The sequence below is a fragment of the Puma concolor genome, chromosome A2 (genome assembly GCF_028749965.1).
Source record: "Puma concolor isolate L17-30 chromosome A2, mPumCon1.1.hap2, whole genome shotgun sequence".
NCBI lineage: Eukaryota > Metazoa > Chordata > Mammalia > Carnivora > Felidae > Puma > Puma concolor.
The window spans coordinates 153,643,128-153,665,401 of record NC_141668.1 but is presented as its reverse complement, the minus strand read 5'-3'; the positions used below and the strand labels follow the sequence as shown (position 1 = coordinate 153,665,401).

General features: G+C 45.4%; 1 protein-coding gene across 3 annotated transcripts in view; it reads left to right on the top strand.

Moving 5' to 3' along the window:
• ARIH2 (ariadne RBR E3 ubiquitin protein ligase 2) overlaps window positions 1-19,069 on the top strand; it is a 49,633-nt gene extending 30,564 nt beyond the window's left edge. For all 3 annotated transcript variants that reach the window (XM_025916017.2, XM_086698264.1, XM_086698265.1), the window contains 12 exons: window positions 3,907-3,970; window positions 5,517-5,667; window positions 7,207-7,328; window positions 8,790-8,899; window positions 10,341-10,458; window positions 11,466-11,516; window positions 11,607-11,628; window positions 13,488-13,639; window positions 14,222-14,365; window positions 15,000-15,068; window positions 16,400-16,483; window positions 16,703-19,069. In XM_025916017.2, the coding sequence (XP_025771802.1) occupies window positions 3,907-3,970; window positions 5,517-5,667; window positions 7,207-7,328; window positions 8,790-8,899; window positions 10,341-10,458; window positions 11,466-11,516; window positions 11,607-11,628; window positions 13,488-13,639; window positions 14,222-14,365; window positions 15,000-15,068; window positions 16,400-16,483; window positions 16,703-16,774 (1,159 nt within the window). In that variant the 3' untranslated portion in view covers window positions 16,775-19,069. The remainder of the gene's footprint in view (window positions 1-3,906; window positions 3,971-5,516; window positions 5,668-7,206; window positions 7,329-8,789; window positions 8,900-10,340; window positions 10,459-11,465; window positions 11,517-11,606; window positions 11,629-13,487; window positions 13,640-14,221; window positions 14,366-14,999; window positions 15,069-16,399; window positions 16,484-16,702) is intronic.
• The last annotated feature ends 3,205 nt before the right edge of the window (window positions 19,070-22,274 follow it).

Genomic DNA, 22,274 nt, shown 5'->3' with positions numbered 1-22,274 from the left:
GTGAGTTGTAGGAGGTTTGGCAGAATACACTTGAAAAGACAAAATAACAATAAAAAATGTACAAGGGGCACCTAGGTGGCTCAGTTGGTTAAGTGTCCAACTCTTGGTTTTGGCTTAGGTCAGGATCTCACAGTTCTTGAGCTTGAACCTGAGCCCCACATTCAGCCCCACTGAGCCTATCAGTGCAGAGCCTGCTTGGGATTCTCTGTCTCCCCCCTGCCTCTCTCTCTGTGTCCCTCCCCCTCCCCCCAAAAAATAATAAACTTTAAAAAAATGGGCAAAATACCAAACAAGCATTTCACAGAAAAGAAAGCTCAAATGACCATTAACATGAAAAGATACTCAACCTTCATAATAATCTGGCACACTGAAATTAGCACCCCCGGTCCGTGAAATCAAAAAGATCAGCAGATATTGCCAAATAACCCCTAGAGAACAAAACTGCCACTGGTGAGAATCACTGGTTGCCACTCCTGCCCTTTCACACCACAGTGAGTCTTTTTTTGAATGGTGTGATCCATGTATCTTCAGAGGAAGGAAGGTCATACCTTTCCTTTTCCAGGCTAAACATAACTGGGATGGCTGTACCCACTGGAGCAGCTTAGCTCACTCAGGAAGGAGCAAGTGTGCTCCTGATCCCACCCACTGCATTCTCACTCTCACTCTCTATCCTTAAGAGCCGAATACATTTAGATAGACTTGTGTGTGAACTTCCATTGTCTGCAGTGCTGTTTCTACTACTCGTAATTCTGGAACCATGTAGGTTCCAGCAGTGGGGTACCTCTCACTGCCCAGACTCTGTAGCCTAACTTGGGAAAGGACAAGATGGCTGCAGATATTAAGATTACTAGCGTGAGAAGTAGGAATAAAAGCAGTGGAAGGGAGGCATTCTAAGTGAAATAAGGAAGTCACACTTACATGAGACATTGTTCCCTGCTCAGATTCCTGATTTTTGGGTAATGCATTTTCCTGGGTTTTGTGTGGCACTTTCATTGCCACAGGATAATTGTTTTTATTTTTACTTTTTAAAATTTATTTATCTTGAGAGAGAGTGTGGGTGAGTGAGGGAGGGGCAGAAAGGGAAAGAGAGAATTCCAAGCAGGGATTCTCTTATGTTATGATGATAGCACAGAACCTGACACGGAGCTTGATCCCACAACCATGAGATCATGACCTGAGCCAAAATCAAGAATCGGACACTTGACTAAGCCACCCAGGCACCTGTTTTTATTTTTATTTTTTTAACATTTATTTTAGAGAGAGTGAAAACAAGTTGGGGAGGGTCAGACAGAGAGGGAGACAGAGGATCTAAAGTGGGCTCTGCCTTGACAGCAGAGAGCCCAGTATAGGGCTCGAACTCATGAGCCATGAGATCACGACCCAAGCCAAAGTTTGATGCTTAACTGACTGAGCCACCTAGGCGCCCCTTTTTTTAAAAATTTTTTATTTATTTGTATTTTTATTTTTTTATGTTTATTTTTGAGAGAGAGAGCACGAACAGGGGAGGGGTAGAGAGAGGGACACAGAATCTGACGCAGACTCCAGGCTCTGAGCTGTCAGCACAGAGCCTGATGCGGGGGCTCGAACTCAGGAATGGTGGGATCATGACCAAAGTCAAATGCTTGACCGACTGAGCCTCCCAGGTGCCCCTGTTTTTATTTTTAAATGTATATATTTCATACCTCATTCCAGAAAAGAATTAAATTTTGATTATGAAATATTAATTTTTCAAAAATGTATGTGCACACGTGATAATGTATAGGTTTTAAAGAATGATTAAGCAAACACATTTAAGTGTCCATTCAAATAAGAAGTGGACATTTTATTCTGAAGCTTCTGGTGGCAGTTCCTGCTTAGCCACACCCCCTTCCTTCTCCGAAGCAACCAGTATCATGAATTCAGTATTGATCATTTTCTTATTTATTCTTTTATTTATTTATTTATTTATTTTTAATGTTCATTTTTGAGACAGAGCATGAACGGGGGAGGGTCAGAGAGAGAGGGAAACACAGAATCCAAAGCAGGCTCCAGGCTCTGAGCTGTCAGCACAGAGCCCGACGCGGGGCTCGAACTCACAAACCGTGAGATCATGACCTGAGCCGAAGTCGGATGCTCAACCGACTGAGCCACCCAGGCGCCCCTCTTATTTATTCTTAAATTATATATCCTTTAGTTTTGGATGTTTTTAGAACTTTACAGACATGGAATCATGCTGTCTGTATTCTTAAACTTTTTAAATTAACAAGGTTGCATCTTAAGACATCCTATCCATATTCCTGTCAACATTTGTGATTGTGAATTTTAGTTTTTTGTTGTTATAAATAAGGCAGCTCTGAAAACTCGTGTGTATGACCATTAGTGTCATATAATTTTTCTAGGGTTGAGTGTAGGAAGTGAGTTACTGGGCAATAGGGTGTGTGTTTCTTTAGCTTTGCTAAATGACAAAATGTTTCCAAAGTGATTGTACCATGTTATATGCCCACCAGTGGTACGAATGTTCCTGATACTGTCACCCTTGAAGTTTTACAATCTGGTGGGTGGGTATAAATGGCATCTAATTGTTTTTAATTTCAGTATCCCAGATTATTATGGAGGTTGAGCATCTTTTCTTGTTCATGGCCGTTTGTGCTTTTTTTTCCTATGAAATGCTTGTTCTGTCTTTGTTTTTTATTGTTATTTTGTCTTTTCAAATGGATTTGTAGGAAATTTGCTTTTATTTATTCTGAATATCAGTCTTTTGCCTGTTATGTATGTATTGAGTTACCTTCTATTTATTTATATAGCTGGGTTTTTCACTTTATGGTGTGTTCTGATGAACTGATATCTTTTTTTTTTTTTTTTTAAGTTTACTTATTTATTTTGAGAGAGAGGGGTGGGGACAGGGACAGAGAGCTGAGAGCTGAGAATCCCAAGCAGGCTTTGCACTGTCAGCTCAGAGCTCAATGTGGGGCTCAAGCTCATGAACCACCAGATCATGACCTGAGCCGAAGTCAGATGCTTAACCAACTGAGCCCCCCAGGCACCCTGAACTGACGTTCTTAAATGTAACATAATATTTCAGAGTTTTCTTTTATGCTTTTTTTTTTTTATTTTAATTAAGTTTTTATTTATTTAAGTAATCTCTACACCCAATGTGGGGCTCGAACTCATGGCCCCAAGATCAAGAGCCACATGCTTCTCCCTGATGAGCCCGCCAGGAACCCTGTATACTTTTTTCTGTGCCCCCCCCCTTTTTTTTTTTTTATGTTTGTTTATTTTTTAGAAAGAGAAAGAAAGAGCAGGGGAGAGGCCAAGAGAAGGAGAGGGAGAATCCCAGGCAGGCTCCACTCTGTCAGTGCAGAGCCTGAATTGGGGCTCGATCCCACAAACCGTGTTATGAAACCTAAGCTGGAATCAAGAGCTGGCTGCTAAACCAAGTGAGACACCCATGTGCCCTTTTTTTATTTTATTTTTTGAAGATTTTATTTCTAAGTAATCTCTACGCACAGCGCAGGGCTCGAACCCACAACCAACAAGATCAAGAGTTGCATACTTTACTGACTGAGCCAGCCAGGCACTTCTGCATTTTCTATGTCTTAAGATATCATTCCCTGTTCTGAAGACACAGAGCTGTTTGCTTATATTTCATGAAAGGGATTGAAAACAGATATGGTATTTCATAAGTATTTTTCTTATAGTTTCGTATCTTTGAAGCAGGGTTATTCTCATACGAATTGAGAACTAAAAAGTTGAAAGAGGAAAAAGTATTTATACAAAGGAAAAGGAAGCTTGGTTCTGTCAGACAGTAATTAGAGACAAAGACACTTTAGTGCAACTGCAGCACTTGTTGGTGTCTTCTGATTTTGTTACAGGTTAAAATGCTTATCTTCATTTCTGATTCCCTTTATTTCTGCTTGTATTTTGCAGATACAAGTCTAATTCTGCTCAGCTGCTTGTTGAGGCTCGAGTTCAGCCCAGTCCCTCGAAACATGTGAGTGTCTCCCACTTGAGCAAGGCTTCTCCTGACACACATGGCTCTTGCTGTGGCTTAAGGTGTTATTGAGAACCATCTTGCTTTGTTTCTGGTGCAGCATGCCAGAGATTTTTGTTCCAACATGGGCCTAAATCTTCCATTTCCATTATAGTTGGAAGAGTTTCCTCATGGATGGAGAATAAATCATTGCCAGTCCTGGGGCCCTCTCCAGCCTCACCTTGCTCTTTACACTTACACACAGCCTGCGTTCCATTCCTGCTGGGTTCTTTGGTGTTCCCAAGCTTACTGCACGCCTCTTTGACTCTTCTCATGCTATCCCCAGCTTGGAATGTTCAGACCCTGTCCCCATCTTTGTCTGTGGGAGTGGAACTCATTTGTTAAAGACCCAAATTGAGCTCTCTCTCACAAAGCCTGTCTCCCGCGATCTCTCCTCTCCAAAATCCTCTAGTTATGCCTTGAAGTCTTTGCGTGTGTGATGTACCGACTCACTCATCCTTTCAGCTCCCCTACCACACTGTGTGTGCTTTAAGGATAGGAACTATATCTTACAGTGTGCATGGCAATTTCCTATGTATTTAGGAGTTAGCAAATATTTTCAAATAAATAAGGCCATGTTGGAAACACTCTTTAGGAGGAAGAATTGGGGCTCAAATTGCCACTTAACTTCGGTAGTTCTTGGGAGAACATTTCTAGGAGCATACTAGATAAACATGAGAATACAGTCTTTTTCTTCAAATTGTTTTTTGTATTCCCAGTGAGCTAACCAAGAACCTAATGTAAACCTGTAGTGGACTTTTCCATCAATTTGTGGCTTGGGCCAGGGGTCCCCACATTGTCTTTGTCTGTCAGTTTGTGTAGCATGGCATGGATTCTGGAGTTCAAGCTTTGCGGTTATTTGCACATCCTAGAAGGTTTCTTTCCTAGTAGGAGCCTTCCTCATCCTCTAAATTAATTGTACTTGACATCTCTGCAGCATGTTAAGGATGAGTTGTGACTTAGTAAAAGCTGTAATATTTTGTGTTTTGGGCATTAATAATGGGGAAAGCACTGTCTTTGACAAGTAAACCTGCAGTGGGACTATTAGAAGCTTTACACGCTCAGCTCAGCCTCTAAGAGCCTCTGTAGTACTTGTTGAGGGATAGCTCTGTTCATCAAATGAGGCAGTTTATAAAAGAACCCAGTAGCCTCTAAAAGCAGAAGTTGAACTGAATGACCTCTAAGGACCTTGGCAATTTGGAAATCCTGAGCTTTTCAGCCTGACATTACAAACTACTGTAAGTTTTCCATTCAGCCTTCCTCTGCCTCTCTGAATCCGAGAAATTGTCCAGGGCGAACACTCAGGCACCATCTCCTTTAGGAAGTCTTCCTCATCTATGCTTTCTGTTCAGAACTCTTGGGACCCGTAGAGCCCACACATTTGTTGAGCTCTAACACTTGTTGCAGGGTCAGAATCACTTCCCAAAGACCTAGCTGTGTGAGGCACCCCTGTGGCTCCCAGACTCTAGAGGCTCCTCTTTACTCATTCTGTTCCGCCTCTCCCCAGGTTCCCACAGCCCACCCTCCTCACCACTGCGCAGTGTGTATGCAGTTTGTGCGGAAGGAAAACCTACTTTCTCTGGCCTGTCAGCACCAGTTTTGCCGTAGCTGCTGGGAGCAGCACTGCTCAGTACTTGTCAAGGACGGTGTGGGTGTAGGTGAGTTTGCCACAGAATTTGTAAAAGGCTAGCATGAAGTATTTATCTTCAACTCTGCCCCTTTAGGTACTCAGGTCAGCTGCGTGTTTTCTTCTGAGCCTGATTGAGGTTTTTATTGTCAGAACCATTGGTTTCCATTTCCAAACACAGGTTGAACAGTCGCAAGGTTTTTCTCAGTCCTGAACAAAATGAGATGATTAAGGCTATTGTTTGGGCATATATGTAAACATTAGTGTGAGTGCAAGGCTACTTTTTGGGAGAACTGTCCTTAAGCTGCCTACCCTATCTTGATAGCCCAAGTGGCAACCATAACTCAGAAACACTCAGAGATTGCTGCTATTTAGGTGACATAATTCAGATTTGGTGATTGGTTCTAGGAGTATTTGTTAGAGTATGACTTGATACTGGATCTAACTTAGCATCACATTAATGGTGTCTGCAGAATCTCATTGTGTTGGGTAGAAATCACTTGCACATAATATTAAACATCACAAAATGAAATTGTTAGCCAAGAACCATATAGGATTTTTTTTTAATGTTTATTTTTGAGAGAGCGTGCACTTGTACATGAGTGGAGGGGCAGGGGAGGAGTTGGACAGAGAGAGGAAACAGAGGATCCAAAGTGGGTTCAAACTCCCAAACCATGAGGTCATGATCTGAAGTTAGACACTTAACCAACTGAGCCACCCAGGTGCCCCTAGGATTTTTTTTTTTTTTTTTTTTAAATTAAGTTCTGTGCCCAGTCGGGGCTTTAACTCACGTCCTCGAGGTCAAGAGTGGCATGCTCTACCAACTGAGCCAGCCAGTACTGTATAGGATTTTTAAAAAAATTTTTTTTCAACGTTTTTATTTATTTTTGGGACAGAGAGAGACAGAGCATGAACGGGGGAGGGGCAGAGAGAGAGGGAGACACAGAATCGGAAACAGGCTCCAGGCTCTGAGCCATCAGCCCAGAGCCTGACGTGGGGCTCGAACTCACGGACCGTGAGATCATGACCTGGTTGAAGTCGGACGCTTAACCGACTGCGCCACCCAGGCGCCCCGTGTATAGGATTTTTTAGATGATACTGCCTTTTTAGTGGTGCTATTTATTTGTTTTTTGTTGTTTTTTTTTAAATTTTTTTTTCAACGTTTATTTATTTTTGGGACAGAGAGAGACAGAGCATGAACGGGGGAGGGACAGAGAGAGAGGGAGACACAGAATCGGAAACAGGCTCCAGGCTCTGAGCCATCAGCCCAGAGCCTGACGCGGGGCTCGAACCCACGGACCGCGAGATCATGACCTGGCTGAAGTCGGACGCTTAACCAACTGCGCCACCCAGGCGCCCCATATTTATTTGTGATTTATATGTAATTTGAGAGAAATCTTAGTTGCATCGTTGTAAATATATTAATTTTTCTCTCTTTTTTTTTTAATACATTCTGTGGCTTCAAGGGTTTCCTATATGGAATCTGAATTTGTTGGTTGAACTCAGTGGGGAAATATATTCTTGTGTCTTCTGCGACGCAGTTGTCCATTGTGTTGCCTTTGTTCAACAGGAGTCTCTTGCATGGCTCAGGACTGCCCACTGCGAACACCAGAGGACTTCGTGTTTCCATTGCTGCCCAATGAAGAATTGAGAGACAAATACAGGCGCTACCTCTTTAGGGACTATGTGGAGGTATGCCCAGCCCCTGTTGTGCCTCTGTCTTCCTGGACCTACTTCCCATCCATTCTCATCACGGTTACTTTGTAGACTAAGATGCCATTAGGTGCTGTATTTTTTTTTTTTTTAATGTTTATTTATTTTTGAGAGAGAGACAGAATATGAGTGGGGGACGGAGCAGAGAGAGAGGGAGACACAGAATCCGTAACAGGCTCCATCTCTGAGTTGTCAGCACAGAGCCTGACGCTGGGCTCAAAATCACAAACCATGAGAGATCATGACCTGAGCCGAAGTTGAACGCTTAACTGACTGAGCCATCCAGGCGTTCCTACATGCTGTAATTTGAAGAAAGAGCTGCACAGCTTTTTAAAAGTTTAGAAACCACTAGAGTGGTAGTGAAAGAACATACGCCCTGGAGTCAGACTGACAATAACGTGAATCCCACGTCTCTTACTTCCTCACTGTGTAGGCTTTGACCCATTATTTTACCTCTCTGAACCTTGATTTTCTCTGATAGAATGGTCAGGCGTGCTCACCTTCTACCCAGCTGCTTAACAAGCTGTTGTATGTCAGGGGATGAACATAAGTCATGGAGATCTCAGGAGTTGCTCTTGCATTTGGTTCCCTGTGTGATTTAGCACAGAGAAGGGGTATTGCTTCTTGTGCAGTTTAAAAACCTGTCCAGAATTCCAGCGTTTGGAGTCCATCCCCTCCATTGGGCTTCCAGTTGAGACTTGCTGCTTTCATGCAGCACAGTTTTCATCTTTGTCTTTTGTGCCTCAGCTTACTGGATTGACTCATCTCGGTCTTCTTATGCACGTGCTGTGGGATAAGCAGTGCCTTGTTCTTTGTGTTGTTTGCTGCCTTTGGTACATGCGTGAGGGTCATCGAGCCTTTCAGAGTTTTTGTTTTTAGGGAAAATTGGTGTGTGATGTAATAATTCAGTATTTGTATATGTTATAAAGTGATCACCACGGTAAGTCTAGTTAACCATCCATCACCATATAATTGACCCCCTTCACCCATTTTACCCATCCCATAACTCCCTTCCCCTTTTTGTTTTGTGTTTGTTCATTTTGTTTTTTAGATTCTGCCTATAAGTGAAATCATATGGTATTTGTCTTTCTTTGTCTTACTTCACTTAATATAATACCTTCAGATGCACAGCTGATTGGGCTGTGTTCCTTTCCAGACCTGGTCCCTGTGCACTTTCATCTCACAGACACAATTCTGTATTCCATTTTGTAATCTAGCCTTAAGTCATTCCAGTGATTTGCTATCTAGTTTTAGCTAAACGTTAGAGGTCTTCAGTATCTACCTAATGCTGTTCCTTGTGGCATCCTTTCTGAATTCCTATAGCCCTTTGATGGAAGTCATCAGCTGGAAGAACAGAAGGTGTTTGAGCTCTCAGGGAGGTCTGATTTGGAAGCAGTGACTAGGGGATGTCCTCATTGTTTCCCCTTGGTGTGTTCACAGAGTCATTACCAGCTCCAGCTGTGCCCTGGTGCAGACTGCCCCATGGTTATTCGGGTACAGGAGCCTAGAGCTCGCCGAGTACAGTGCAATCGGTGCAACGAGGTCTTCTGGTAAGAGTGAGTGTGAGTGCTGAGCATCCCTGGGCTCCTGCCTTGTCCTCCTCCAAAGCACCACTGCTGTTGCTGTGGGTGAGGGTGGGTCTGGGAAAGACAGGGTCTTAGAGCCTAAACAGCAGCTCTGCTCCAAGTGGGCTCCACTTGGGCAGTGCTCCAAGTATGTACCCAGCATCTCACGTCCCATGGGATGTTTGACAGTGCTCAGAGACAAAAAAGTGGCACAGATTCTTGGAGACTATGCTGTGGTTTATGCTGCTAAGACTCATGGCACAGAGATTGTGTCTATGTGGGGGTGTATTTGCCTACACAGATAATCCCATATCCCAAATCCCTGTATTTGAAAGCAACAATCTTCAGCATCTGAATCTTTCTCCATGTTGGCCTGCGTAGGTTAATTTTAAAACACTGTAATTCATAAAAGTAGTTTACATCTACTTGGAGTTTATTCCATTCGATAGATATGGGAATAGCTAACGTGTACTGAAGGCTTACCATGGGAAAGACACTATTCTCATCACGTCAACTTCATTGTCACAGCTCTGTACAATTGATACCATTACCCTTATGTTCTTGGGGAAGAAATGGAGGTGTGCAAGGTGATGGCAGAGCCATAATTTAGGTCTATATCTATGTCTGTTCCTAATCATGCCTCCCTAGAAGATTCATGGTAGCGCTTCAGAGAAACTACATGGAAAGTGTGTGTGTGCGGGTGCGTGTGCGTGTGTTCTTGCCTTTCAAGACATTGTTGAGGGAGTCTGTGGCTTACCAAAGGTTAAGAACCAGTAGCATAGTTGCTCTCCATCATTTGTGTCACTTGTTATGAACTTGTTCCCCTGGGGCATTTGTTAGACTGTTTGCCTGAGTGCCTTCACTACCCAACATAGTATTGGCTTGGATAAAAGGAAATTAAAAACACGGAACTGTAGCCCAGTGAGTGTTGGAGTGTTTTTCTCTTCTGATTTTAAGTTTCAGGCATCGTCAGATGTATCATGCAGGCAGCACCCATTCTGACAGATGTGCATACTGTGTGCATCTGGCTGGGAGCTAAGTCAGAGCTCTCGGAAAGTGGATCTCGGTTTTGCCTGGGATCTGAGCTAAGTTATCTGTCTCAGAGCACCTTACCGTGCACTTTGAGTAAACTCTGAATTTAACATCCTTTCAAAGAGGGTTGACACCACACAAGATAATTTAAGACAGAAACGTTTTATTTGGGTGTATTGAGAGTATATCTTAGAAGTGCTTAGATTGAAGAGAAATTCATGCAATATTTTAAGTATAATTCTGGGTGAGTAAAGATCCCAAAGGCCTTGAGAGGTAACTTTACTTCTTTTAAAAAGCTCTAATTCAGTATCTTTTGGCTTGGACAGAAGGAAAATTGAAAACATAGGACCCTGGCCTAACAATTATTTGAATGTCTTTCTTTTCTGGTTTTAAGTTTCAAGTGTCGTCAGATGTATCACGCCCCCACAGACTGCGCCACAATCCGGAAATGGCTCACGAAGTGTGCAGATGACTCCGAAACAGCCAACTACATTAGTGCTCACACTAAAGACGTAAGGACTGTATCTTACCTGTCATGGATCTGCCCTCCTTAATGCTGCCTAGGTCCTCGCCTGGGAGGCTGGCTGGCTTTTTGAGTGCGGAACACCCAGGGCCCCAGGGCCCCAGGGCCCTTGCTGAAGTCTGCAGACCCTTTCCCAGACTTGGCAGAGTTGGCAGCGGATTATCATAGTATGCGTTGGATGCATTTATTTTAATAAAATGCTGACCTACCTGGAAAAGTTTGACCAGTAGAAGAACTAATTAGAAGAAAACCAGATTTTGTTTTAATGCCTCCCAGGCTTTAATAGCCCTGGGCAGGAGGTGGTTGATAGCAACACATAATAAAGAGCGAGGCTTTCATGCAAGCCTGGGCATGCCCAGTTCTCATTCTGAAACTTCCCATGGGAAAACATGGCCCTCAGCCCCTTGAACCCTGGGTGACTTGGCACCTACCCTATGCCAGTCATGTGCTGAGTTGCTGCACTCACAACACAGCTGTGACTGTGACATTAAACATAGTCTACTTTGTGGCAGTGGGAGAACAGAGCGTCAGACTGGTCTCTGCATTGCTGCCTACGTTGTGGCACCTCTCAAATGAGAGCAGGTGAGCTTTAGAGGTTGTTTCCTTGCTCTCTCGTTGAGGCAGAAGTCCAGGCAAGCTGACCAGGACGTGGTCTGGTGTGGCAGCTCTTGTGCTGCTTGGCATTCTTTCCAAGCAGGAAGACATTGTGCTGACTCAGCTTGTGCTTAATCTGAGCAGCCTCGTGGCAGAGACAGATGGTGGAAGACTTAGTGGGGCTCAGCCAGTGCTTGGAGTGTTTCAGAGCCAAACGTGCTGACCTTATTTCCTTGAATTGCTGTTCCAGCCTCAGCGACCCGCCACATTTAAGTGAGATGCTCCTCCCCAGAAGGGCTCGCACGATGAGCTGCTGGGCACGGGTGCCAAGAGCTTTGTGTAATTTGTCTTAGAACCAGCCTGGTGGTGTGTGAGCCTAATGGCGCCCTTCTGTCTCCTCAGTGTCCAAAGTGTAACATCTGCATTGAGAAGAACGGAGGCTGCAATCACATGGTGAGCAGAAGCCTGTACCCTTTGCATATGTGCCATGGAGCCTTTGGTCAGCGTGCCCTTAACATGTTCTCTTCTGTTTCCCTCTGACAGCAATGCTCCAAGTGTAAACACGGTGAGTCCTAGGTGTGGTGCACAAGGCCCAGCAGCACAGTCTTGTGCATGGGTCTCCAGTGCTTGTTTAGTGAGTGCTTTTGTAGTAAAGTGACAAAACAAAGGGCAGCCTTGGTCACTTATAATTGCCAGCGTAAAGCAGCTCTTGATTTTTGACTTATTACTTTCTGGTGCCTCTTATAATCCTGCTGCCATCTCGCTCACACATATAGTCAGAAGTGAAGGTTGGGATGACTCTTTGACAACCTCATGATCCTCAGTCACCCAAGAAGATTTCAGTGTGTTCTTTTTATTTTTGCCAAGGCAGGTAAGTTCGGGGCTTATCTGTGCTACTTTACAGATAGCTTTTAGAGCAACTGTTTTATTGGAAGGAGTAACATAATAGTCTTCCTTCAAGGTTTTATAAAGTTTCCACAGGGTCTTTTGATTTGGCCTTTCGGATCTTCTTCATCCATCAGGAGTAGCTTGCATAGAAGGACCTGTTGGTTTTGCTTTCCTTCCTGCAAGATCAAATAAAGAAATAAAATCCAAGTAGAAAGTATGTCCTGACAAGTCTGCACAGCAGCTTTGATGCTGACCAGGGGGCCCTGAGGGTTTCTCTTTGTAAGGGTCTCATCTCATGCTATTTTTCCCAGGAGCCCACTGTAATCAGAGTGAACATGGCAAGGCATTAGAAGGAAATAGCGATTGAAGTGTAGAATGAAGATAGACCACTGGTAGTGGCATATTTCCTCAGTGGTATCCCACCCTATGCATTTGAGTGAGAGGGACGTGTATCATCTACTTAGAACAGTGCATAAGACATGCATACGGTTTAAAGAGAAATGACAAAGTGAACACCCCATCACATTCCTCACACTCAAGAAGTTCCCTGTGTGTCCCTTCCCATGGTCTCCCCATCCCTTACCACCCAGAGTTACTACCATCCTTTGCTTTGCTATATAGTTCTACCACCTATACGGGCAACCCTAATATTTACGACCATAGCAAGCACAACCTACCTGATTAAGGAGATCACAGTTTTGCTGCTATTTGGCGAGGGCTTCCAGGAGAAGGGAAGCGAACAACCTCTAGGTCTCTGGGTTTGGCTTTAGCTCCTCCACGTTTTTATAAGAGGTCTTTTTGGTAAGTCAGTGAGCCAACTTGAATCCTGGTAAAACAGAGTTTACCCACTGTCGGTGTCTTTGGCAGAGATAGGTTATAGATCAGGTTTTGGCCATGTGACAGACTGGTTGGCTCCTCTCCATGAGATGGTAATTGTTGGATGTATAGTAGATCTTTATTTTTCTCTCTTTGCTTCCTTAGTGTAGAAGCAGACTTATAATTCTGAATATGAACTATTGGGTAGCTGTTGGTTTTATAGAAATGTTCTTTTTTAAATAATGACAGAATAGGGGAAAGCCTTTATTCCCAGCTTCATGTACAAAATGTTCTTAGGACGGGTGTTACGAGGGTGGAAGTAGTCAGGAGGGAAATACGTGTTCTGGACGAACAGATGGGCCTCATTGGACAAGTTTCTGCTTCTCAGTGGCATTGACACAGCCTACTAGTGGTCTTGTACAGTCAGCATCTACCTGTGTTGGGTTAAAAAGGCACCAAGCTTATGTGCTCATGGAACTGAGAGGTTCCTCTGGCTACTGTTCATATCAACAAGAAAAGGCCACAGGGACAGTGGGATGTGACAGAGAGGAGATGTGCACATTCCATCTGGAAAACGGTACCCTTGGGAAGTTCTGGTCAGGTGACAACCCCACCCCACTCCCCTCACAGGATCTGTCTGTCCTACTGCTTTGCCTGTGCCTTTGGAGGAATGTGATCTTATCTTGTGGGTGTAAATGCCTCTTTCTCCATCCTTCACAGACTTCTGCTGGATGTGTCTAGGAGATTGGAAGACCCATGGCAGCGAGTACTATGAGTGCAGTCGGTACAAGGAGAACCCCGACATTGTCAACCAGAGCCAGCAAGCCCAGGCCAGGGAGGCCCTCAAGAAGTACTTGTTTTACTTTGAGAGGGTAGGCATCTTCTGCAGCTGCTCTTCAGGGCTGGGCTTCTTCCAGTTGGCCTTCTGAGGTAGAATTCCCAGTGACTGGTGTACTGGTATGTGCACACGGAAGTCAGGGAATGGAGCTCCTTCAGTGGACCTGAGTGATACCTCCATAAATGTGGCTTTCAGGTTCCAGAGAGCAGCCAAGACCAACAAGCTCTTTGAATGATGGCTGAAGGACAATGAGGGGACCATCAGTCTTTTCCATCCGCTATCATCTTAATCAGATTTAGAGGGCAGTTCTTCCCAGGAAGACTCTTCAGAAGCCCACAAGTGTGGCACATTTGGTTTCTAAGCACAGTAGACCAATGGGTACCTAGCCTTGTTTAGTCTTCAGGGTTGGAGCCCTATTGCCCTAGAGGGTAGGGTGATCTGGCAGGCAGACAGGGTTAGTAGTGTGGACTGAAGAAGTCCTCCTCCTGCACTCTCAAGGACACACAGTCCCCATAAGTTAGATGAAGCTGTGGCCATCCTGTGCCAACCAAGGTGTCAGCCATTCTGAACTTCTGTGTGGACTTCTGCTCTTTTCTCCTTTCTCTGTACCCTGCAGTGGGAAAACCACAACAAGAGCTTGCAGCTGGAGGCACAGACGTACCAGCGGATTCATGAAAAGATTCAGGAGAGGGTCATGAATAATCTGGGGACATGGATCGACTGGCAGTACCTACAGAATGCTGCCAAGCTCTTGGCTAAGGTGTGTACCGCCTCACTCTTCTGATCCCTGGTCCAGCGCCTGTCCCTGTTAGGCCCAAACCTCTGAGGATGGGAAACATTGTATGGGGCAAGGGAACGCAGTGCTGTGTACAGCTCTGCACGCTTCTGCTTATGGGCCCATGTTTCCTTAGGCTGTGTCTCCTGAGGACCCAGCCTGCTGCAGGCAGTGGGGGGCACTTGCAAGAAGAGGATTCCACTGCCTCTACCCCAGGGAAGGAACTGCAAGCCCTTTTCTAGTTCTCCTTAGGGAGAACTCAAACTCTTTTCTTCTTTTGTCTCATCCACACATCACTCAGAGGGAGCTAAGAGATTGTGTGTGTGGACTCTGATGTCCGACTCGAGGGAAGAGCCTTTGAGGCAGCTGCTGGTAATAAATCAGAGTTTAAAAAAGGAACTGTGGGTTCTTCTGTGACCATTTTTGTTTCAGCTTTTCCCATGTTATCTCCCAATTAATCTGTGATTGAGCTCGGCCTCATTTCTTTTGGGCCCACACCTACAGGGCCAGGGCCAGGGCCAGGCTAACTCGCATGGTAGGGTAAGAATTGTGGGAGCTGCCTGAGATGCATGTGGGTTAGGTTCACAGGCACAGGTGCCTTCTCTCTCTCCTATTGCAGTGCCGATACACCCTGCAGTACACTTACCCATACGCGTACTACATGGAGTCTGGACCCAGGAAGAAATTGGTAAGGCCAGGCAGTCCTCTGCTCTGCCCTCTTAGCTTCACAGGTGCCCTTGTCTACTAGCACTTTCCAGGAGAGTGGGGACCAGACTCTAGCTATTGGGAGGGCAGAACAAAACTGTCAGTTTTTTTAAATATATATATTTTTTATTTTATTTCATTTTATTTCATTTTATTTTATTTCATTTTATTTTATTTTATTTTATTTTATTTTATTTTATTTTATTTTATTTTATTTTATTTTATTTCATTTCATTTTATTTATTTATATCCAAGTTAGTTAGCATATAGTGCAATAATGATTTCAGGAGTAGATTCCAGTGATTCATCCCCTAAAAGCTGTCAGTTTTTGAAGTTCACTTCTCCTCTAGGCATCTTTAAATAGACTGCATGCCCTGGCATTCTGTGTAATAGTAAGGTAGATATGTCAAAGCCCCTGGACAGCTATATTTATAGGGCAATTGACTAAAAAGTTCTGTGGTCACTTGGAAGGCCAGCGCCCATGCCTGGGAGGATCTCCAGCATGCATGTCTCTGAATTATAGTGGACTCTTTTACATCTTTAATTCTGTATCTTAGATATGGGTTATTTCCCCCAATTATAAAGTAATTCACATTTATTTAAATGTTGGAAAACATAGAAAAACATTTGCATCATCCATAATCCCACCAGAAGGAAATGGCCACTGTTAGCATTTTTCAGCCTTTTAGAATTATTTTTATCTATTTAATGTTAATTATATATGTCGCATTCAATTGTTATAACTGCTTATTGTTGCAGTTGTCATTATTTACCAGGCTGGTAAATACCGGTTTTAATAATAGGATAAATGATTTGTTATATGGTCATACCATCATTTGGGCATTTATTGTTTCTGACTTTCATTATTACAAATAAGACATTGAGGAACATTTTGTGTATAATTGTACAATGGGTATACAATTACTAAGTCAGATGGTTTGAGTATTTTTAAGACTTGAAGAGCTGAAAAACTGAAAGATTCTGTGAACGCCATGTCTGTGAAGATCCATTGTGATTTGCTTCTGCAACATCTGTTTCCCTGTATGTTGGTAGCATTCTTTTCAATGGCTTAAATTTTCCCCCTGTCTTTTGGGGTAGAGGGTGAGTGTAGCCTTGCCACTTGGCTGTGCTCCTCGGGTAGCCTTTTGATCGGGTTCTGGCTCTGGCTCCAGGAACTAACTCTGCTCGCTGAGGACAGTGTCAGGGTTGTCGGTAGCTCTTGCGAGCCTGAGGTGCTGCGTCTGCCCCTCCATCTGCAGGCCCCGCCCCGGCTGCAGCCCCTCTCCTTTTGACCCTCCTGCTCTGCCCATACAGTTTGAATACCAGCAGGCTCAGCTGGAGGCTGAGATCGAAAACCTGTCATGGAAAGTGGAGCGTGCAGACAGCTATGACAGAGGGGTAAGTGCTGCCCTCTTGTTGGCCCTTCTGTTGCAGGCCAGGGAGGACTGCCGTGTTAAAAGTGACAGGGTTGTTAGCATGCGGCCCAGAAGCTGCTGCTGAGAAGGGTGGGGAGGGCAGAACCTTTGACTCCTCATAGCCCCTGATATGGTGGACATGGCTTTGGCTGCTCCCTGCGTGGGACGGCCGTGTGAGCACCATCTTGCTTTCCTGCTGCAGGACTTAGAGAACCAGATGCACATAGCAGAGCAGCGGAGGAGAACCCTGCTGAAGGATTTCCATGACACCTAGGTGGGACATGGGCGTGCTGGAGTGAGGAAGATGTGGCTGCGAGGCCTCCTGGCTGCCATACTGCATGCTGCAGGTTCTGCCTTTCACGACCCCAGGCAACAGCCAGGGCCCCACTCCTGAGAGACACTGGCCACACACCTCTTAGTCCACTTCTGTTTTCTTCTCATCTTTTTGCTTTTTGTTTTTACCAGGGTAGAGGCCATGTTGAATTGGCCTCTTTTCAGGACTTTTAATTCCCCCTGGATGGTTGTTGGGAGGGAGGGAAAGTTTTTTCTGAATGACTATTAATAGTATTAGATCATTACAACTTATGTAATTTTCAAAAGTTGTATAATTATACAAAAAAAAAAAAAAAAGCAAACCATAGAATTACACAGAACCCTTTTTAAAAATAAATTGGCAATGGAGTGTTTTACCCTCTAGCTATTTTACTTAGAATATAACATTTGCTGCCTGCCCCCACTGCCTCAGAATGTCTACTGTAAGAGGGCCCCAGGGGTCTCTGTTTTTGGATTCTCATGTGTCTGGCCACAGCTGGTGTCCCAAGGGAAGAACATGGGTGGCAGATGGTGGGGAATGGAGTTGGCCTGTGTAATGGGCACAGAGCGCAGAGAATCACATCATGCCTTCTGCCTGGTCCTTAGAGGCCTTTTAGTGGTTGGATGCACCTGCCTCACCTTGCAGTGAGGAGATAATACAGAAAAGGGCCTTGTCACAGGGTGTCATTGTCTGATGGCACTATGTGTCTGTGAGCTCATCTTTCTTCCAGGTTTACCTGGGTCTGGCTACTGAGACCAGCGCACAGCAAAGCATAGGTGAGCTTGTGGCCCTCCAGACCAGGGGATGTGAGTTCAGCACAGTTGTTTCATTTTGTCTCCTAAAGATAGAGATCTACTTTTAAAGGGAATTATTCCCCCAAACAAATTTGTTTTACCTTGGTCCCTTCTTTTGTGCCAGTGTTCTGGTGGTGTAACTAACCAGGTTCACAGATGGCCATTCATAACCTGACACTGTCCTGCTACACTGTTCTCTGGTGAACTTCAGGGTCAGAGTTCAGCATGGCCCTCCCAAGGGCACTGGTATTCCTGCTTCAGGGGCCTTGTTTGCACACGTGGTTTTTATGTTATCTGGAGTGTGTTCTGTGGCTGCTCTGGAGGGTTGGGTGCTCTCCCACTTGCCTGGGTTTAGCTGTTGGAGGACACCATCTCTGGGGTCTGGGAGTCTTGAGGCCAGGAGAGTCCTTGGTTTGTAGTCTCAGCTATGATGCTAGAAGGGCTGGTCAGGGGACAAGGCCAGCTTTTGCACAGTAGAGTACAAAGGAACAGGTGGTTTGTGTGGTGTCCTGCCTGTCCTGAGCCTGGTCCTATGGGCCTTTTAAAAGTTACTTTTGTGATTCCTGGGGTTTCTGTGACTTTGTTCACTGCCTCCCCTCAGGCTGTCCATACTCGACAGGGCCTCCTTAACCTCCTAGAAGAGTTGCTTGGGAGATCTGTGAATATTATTTTGGAAGTTCTTTGATATTCAAACATTTTCACCTTGGTCAGCAATTTCCCAGGTATCATGTTAGCTGTAAACTGAATCACTCTTGAAGATAGAAGACAGCTGTGACTCTTGGGATCATGGGGTACACAGCTGGCTACAGGCTCCCTCTCTTCCTGTCAGGTCCTGTCTCTTTCTGTCACCTACAAGGGAGGAACTGTGGGGTAGAGTGGGAAAACAGGCTAGGAGGGCAGCAAATGAGCCCAGAATTGGAACAGTGGGGAGCTCACTGAAGGAGGAACATGCCTGCTTGCAGGACCTCGGGGTGGGTGTCAATGCTGCATTGACACGTGGAAGATCCTGGCGTCTGGAGCCTTTACCTCTCTTACCAAGTCCTTTCCGTGTCACCACCGTGGCACAGGACCTGTGTTGCAGCTCTGCGCCTTAAGTCACACCGTGGGCATCCCTGGGCATTGTTTGGACTGCACGGCTGCCACGTAGTGCACTTGTACCCAGCTGTGGCCCCCAACCACTAGAGCTGTAGGAGGTTCTGTGCCCAGACAGTAGCCTACAGCCCTTGACCTGTGGAGAGCTTCCTTTTGTGTCCCCAGTAGCTGTCCTTTGCTAACATCATCAGGAAGATGAGAAAGATCAGGCAGAATTTTTCTGCCCTACAAAGGATGGAAGATAAAGGCACAGTGTTTTCATGAATTTACCATATATCTTTGTTTTCTTCAAAGAAAAAATTGAGGCAATGTCATCTGCTCAATGTTGAGTGGTTTATTCAAAATAAACTGAAAGTTTCTGATTATAAAACTGTGTAGGGTCTTTCTTCCAAGGATGTAAGTAACCTGAGCCAATACCCCAGGGGATTCTGGCCAGTGAGCACCAAATGGGTGTCTTCCTGCTGATCAGCTCCGTCCTGTAGAGAGCTGGGAAGAACCCACTGGCCTCTGTTCTGCCTTCTCTGGCTTGCTGGCGAGAGGGCATCCAGAGGGAAGTGGAATATCCTGGCAGTTTTTGCTCTCCTCCCCCTCCCTGGGTTGCAAGTCATACCATTCCCCCCACCACACACAGATCCTGGGATTGTAGCAGACTACCAGTGGGAATGCCCCACAGCTGCTGCTGAGGCCCTGAGCCCCTCATCCAGAAGACCCCCTGGGTCCCTGCAAAGCAGATGTGGAAGCCTAGGGTTATACAGTATGGCAGGGGTGTTGTGGCTTCACAGGGGCTCTGGTGTTACAAAGAGAGGACCCTTGACAGAAACCTGAGTGCACAGAGTTTAATCCCAAGGATTGAGGACAGGAAATGGAGTTTGGGTTCTGATCGAGTGGGTCCACGCTTGTGGTGGGAAGAGTGGCAGCAACTTCAGTGATAGCTCAGGGGTGAAGGCTCCAAAGCTGTGGGCAGCATGCAGAGGGCAGGCAAGGCCAGAGAGGCCCTAGACCCTGCCAATCTGAACGCCACAGCTGCTCATCCCTGGGCCTCGGATGCGCCACGCCCCATGCATGGCACTGGGCATACAGTGGTGTGCAAAAGATCCATGGGTTTTACCCGCTCAGAGCCTCCAGAACATGTGGGACACGGATGGAATTGTTCACTATACCATTAGAGATCTTAAAAGAATAAGAGAGAACACATTTCTGGCTAGAGGAGGGATTTTCCACGTAAGTCTCCAGGGTTCATGCAACAATCAGCATTGTCTCTGCCCTGTTTTGGGTACTGAGGACACAGCTATTGGCTTTGGCTTGTTAGGCCAGTTTCTGTCCCTACAAGATAATCACACTTAAGGATTACTGAGCACATAGCCCATTTAGTCCTCTGAGACACCTAGGCGCCCCAGGACATCCACCCTCTTAAGGTGAGCCAGCCTGAGCAGTGAGAAACCTTATGGTCCTTTTAAAAATAATAAATTTAAAAATGGGGCACCCGGCTGGCTCAGTCGGTAGAGGATGCGACGCTTATCTCAGGATCATGAGTTCAGGCCTCACGTTGGGTTTGCAACCTACTTAAAAAAAGAAAGAGGGGCACTTGGGTTGTTCAGTCTGTTAAGCGTCCAACTTCGGCTCAGGTTGTGATCTCACAGCTCTTGGGTTTGAGCCCCACATCATGCTTAGTGCTGGCAGCTCAGAGCCTGGAGCCTGCTTTGGATTCTGTTTCCATCTCTCTCTGCCCCTCCCCCACTCACTCTCTCAGAAAATAACATTAAAAAGAAAGGAGGAAGGAAGGGAGGGAGGGAGACCTTATGGCCCTTAGGTGCCAAAAGGAACATGGGTTTTAAAAGGCCAAGAAGTTAGCTTATATCATGGTTGTGAAATTCCCACAACCAACAGCAGGTGGAGCAGAAATGAGCAATGAGCATCCTCTCCTATCCCCCTTCCCCTTCCACTGAGCTCCAACAGGCTTGCTTGCCTTCTGTTGTCTGGTGATGAGTTAAAGAAGGAGCTGTGCATGGCAGTGGGCATAACTCACTTGGATACAGGAAACAGGAGATAGGAATATAGGAGAATGGTTCAGAAAAAATGAGCAGTATGAAGATTTTGAGGTGATCTAATTATAGATATTAAAAGGCTAAAGAGGAAATGGTCTCAACGTTCATTCATGGGTACCAGAAAATAATGACATCCTTGGTAAAACTGTGACTCGGTTGTTGTTTTTCACATTAAAGAATTTAGAAGATTAATACAATTGGGGGGAAATTTTGTTTTCAATTGTTCTGTGTACGTGGAAGTTGAGAGACTTCCTGGAGTCCAGACCTAACTGGAGTAAAGACAAGCTGCAGGAAATCTGGACACTTTGAAGTTGGTAATAGAGTTTTCTTCCTTTTGAATCAGAAACATTTCTTTTGTGACCATTCTAGTATTTATTTACTTATTTTTAGAATTCGTTTCAGGGAGCAGGGCCAGGCCCTCACTGCCTCTGTCTTCACCTCCATGCACAGGGAGTCCAGGCTTGCCTGGTTACCCACAGAACTGTCAGTTCCCACTCCATCTGGAACGGGATGCTTGACCAGTGGTGGTGTTTGGTCAGCATCCCAACTTTGGCTGAGCCATTGAGCCGTAACAGTTCCATTACCACCTGGCCCTCTTCCCCTCTTAGAAATGTCCAGAATGTCTCCTTTGGTTGAGCAGTGTTTCTCTGTAGTATCCTAAGGAGATTGACAAAATGGTCCCTGAGGGTGGCTGGACGAGATGCACCCATGTGCTTGAGCACTGGTGAAACCTTCTGTTGTGTGTAAAATCTCTGAGAGAAAGAGGTGGCCACTCAAGCCCCCAGCCCGCTCTACTGGAGAGACCAGAAAATGCAGACTCCACTTTTCTAGAAGGAAATAGGGAGAGGGGGTGTATTAACAGAGTAGAGAGAAGCCACTAGTGGGACTTGCCTCAGTGGTGTTGCTCTTGTCTGCATGTCGGCTTCTGTTCTGGGGCATGTGCATCTCTGCCTGAGAATAACCCAGTCCTAGAAGAGCAGGGAACATGAAAATGCCTAGGCTTTGGCACTTGGGCACTGATATGTCCTCCCACCTCTATACCTGGTGATAATCTGAGTTTAATCTTCCTCTGAGGTGATGGTGTCTCAATTATACAAAAGTCCCTTTCTCCCTCTTCACCTGTGCCAGGTTTGAGGCAAGGAATGTTCCTGTGCACCTGAGTACCTGCTTGCATTGCTGCACGTTACTTACTGTTCAGGGTTTGAGCTTCCTGGTGTCAAGACTTCTTCAGAAGCCCTCTCTGACTACTCCAGACCAGATGCCACAGTCTACGCGTGTATGTGGCATCAAGCAGCTTTTTTTTTTTTAAGTTAATTTATTTACAGAAAGAGGGTGCACGCGTGGGGGAGGGGCAGAGAGAATCCCAAGCAGGCTCCCTGTCAGGGCAGAGCCCAATGCAGGGCTCCATGCAATCCCACCAATCATGAGATCATGACCTGAGCCGAAATCGGGAGTCAGCCGCTTAACCCACTGAGCCACCTAGGCACCCCATCATCAGGCAGCTTCTTAAGCCCTTACTGCTGTGTTTCT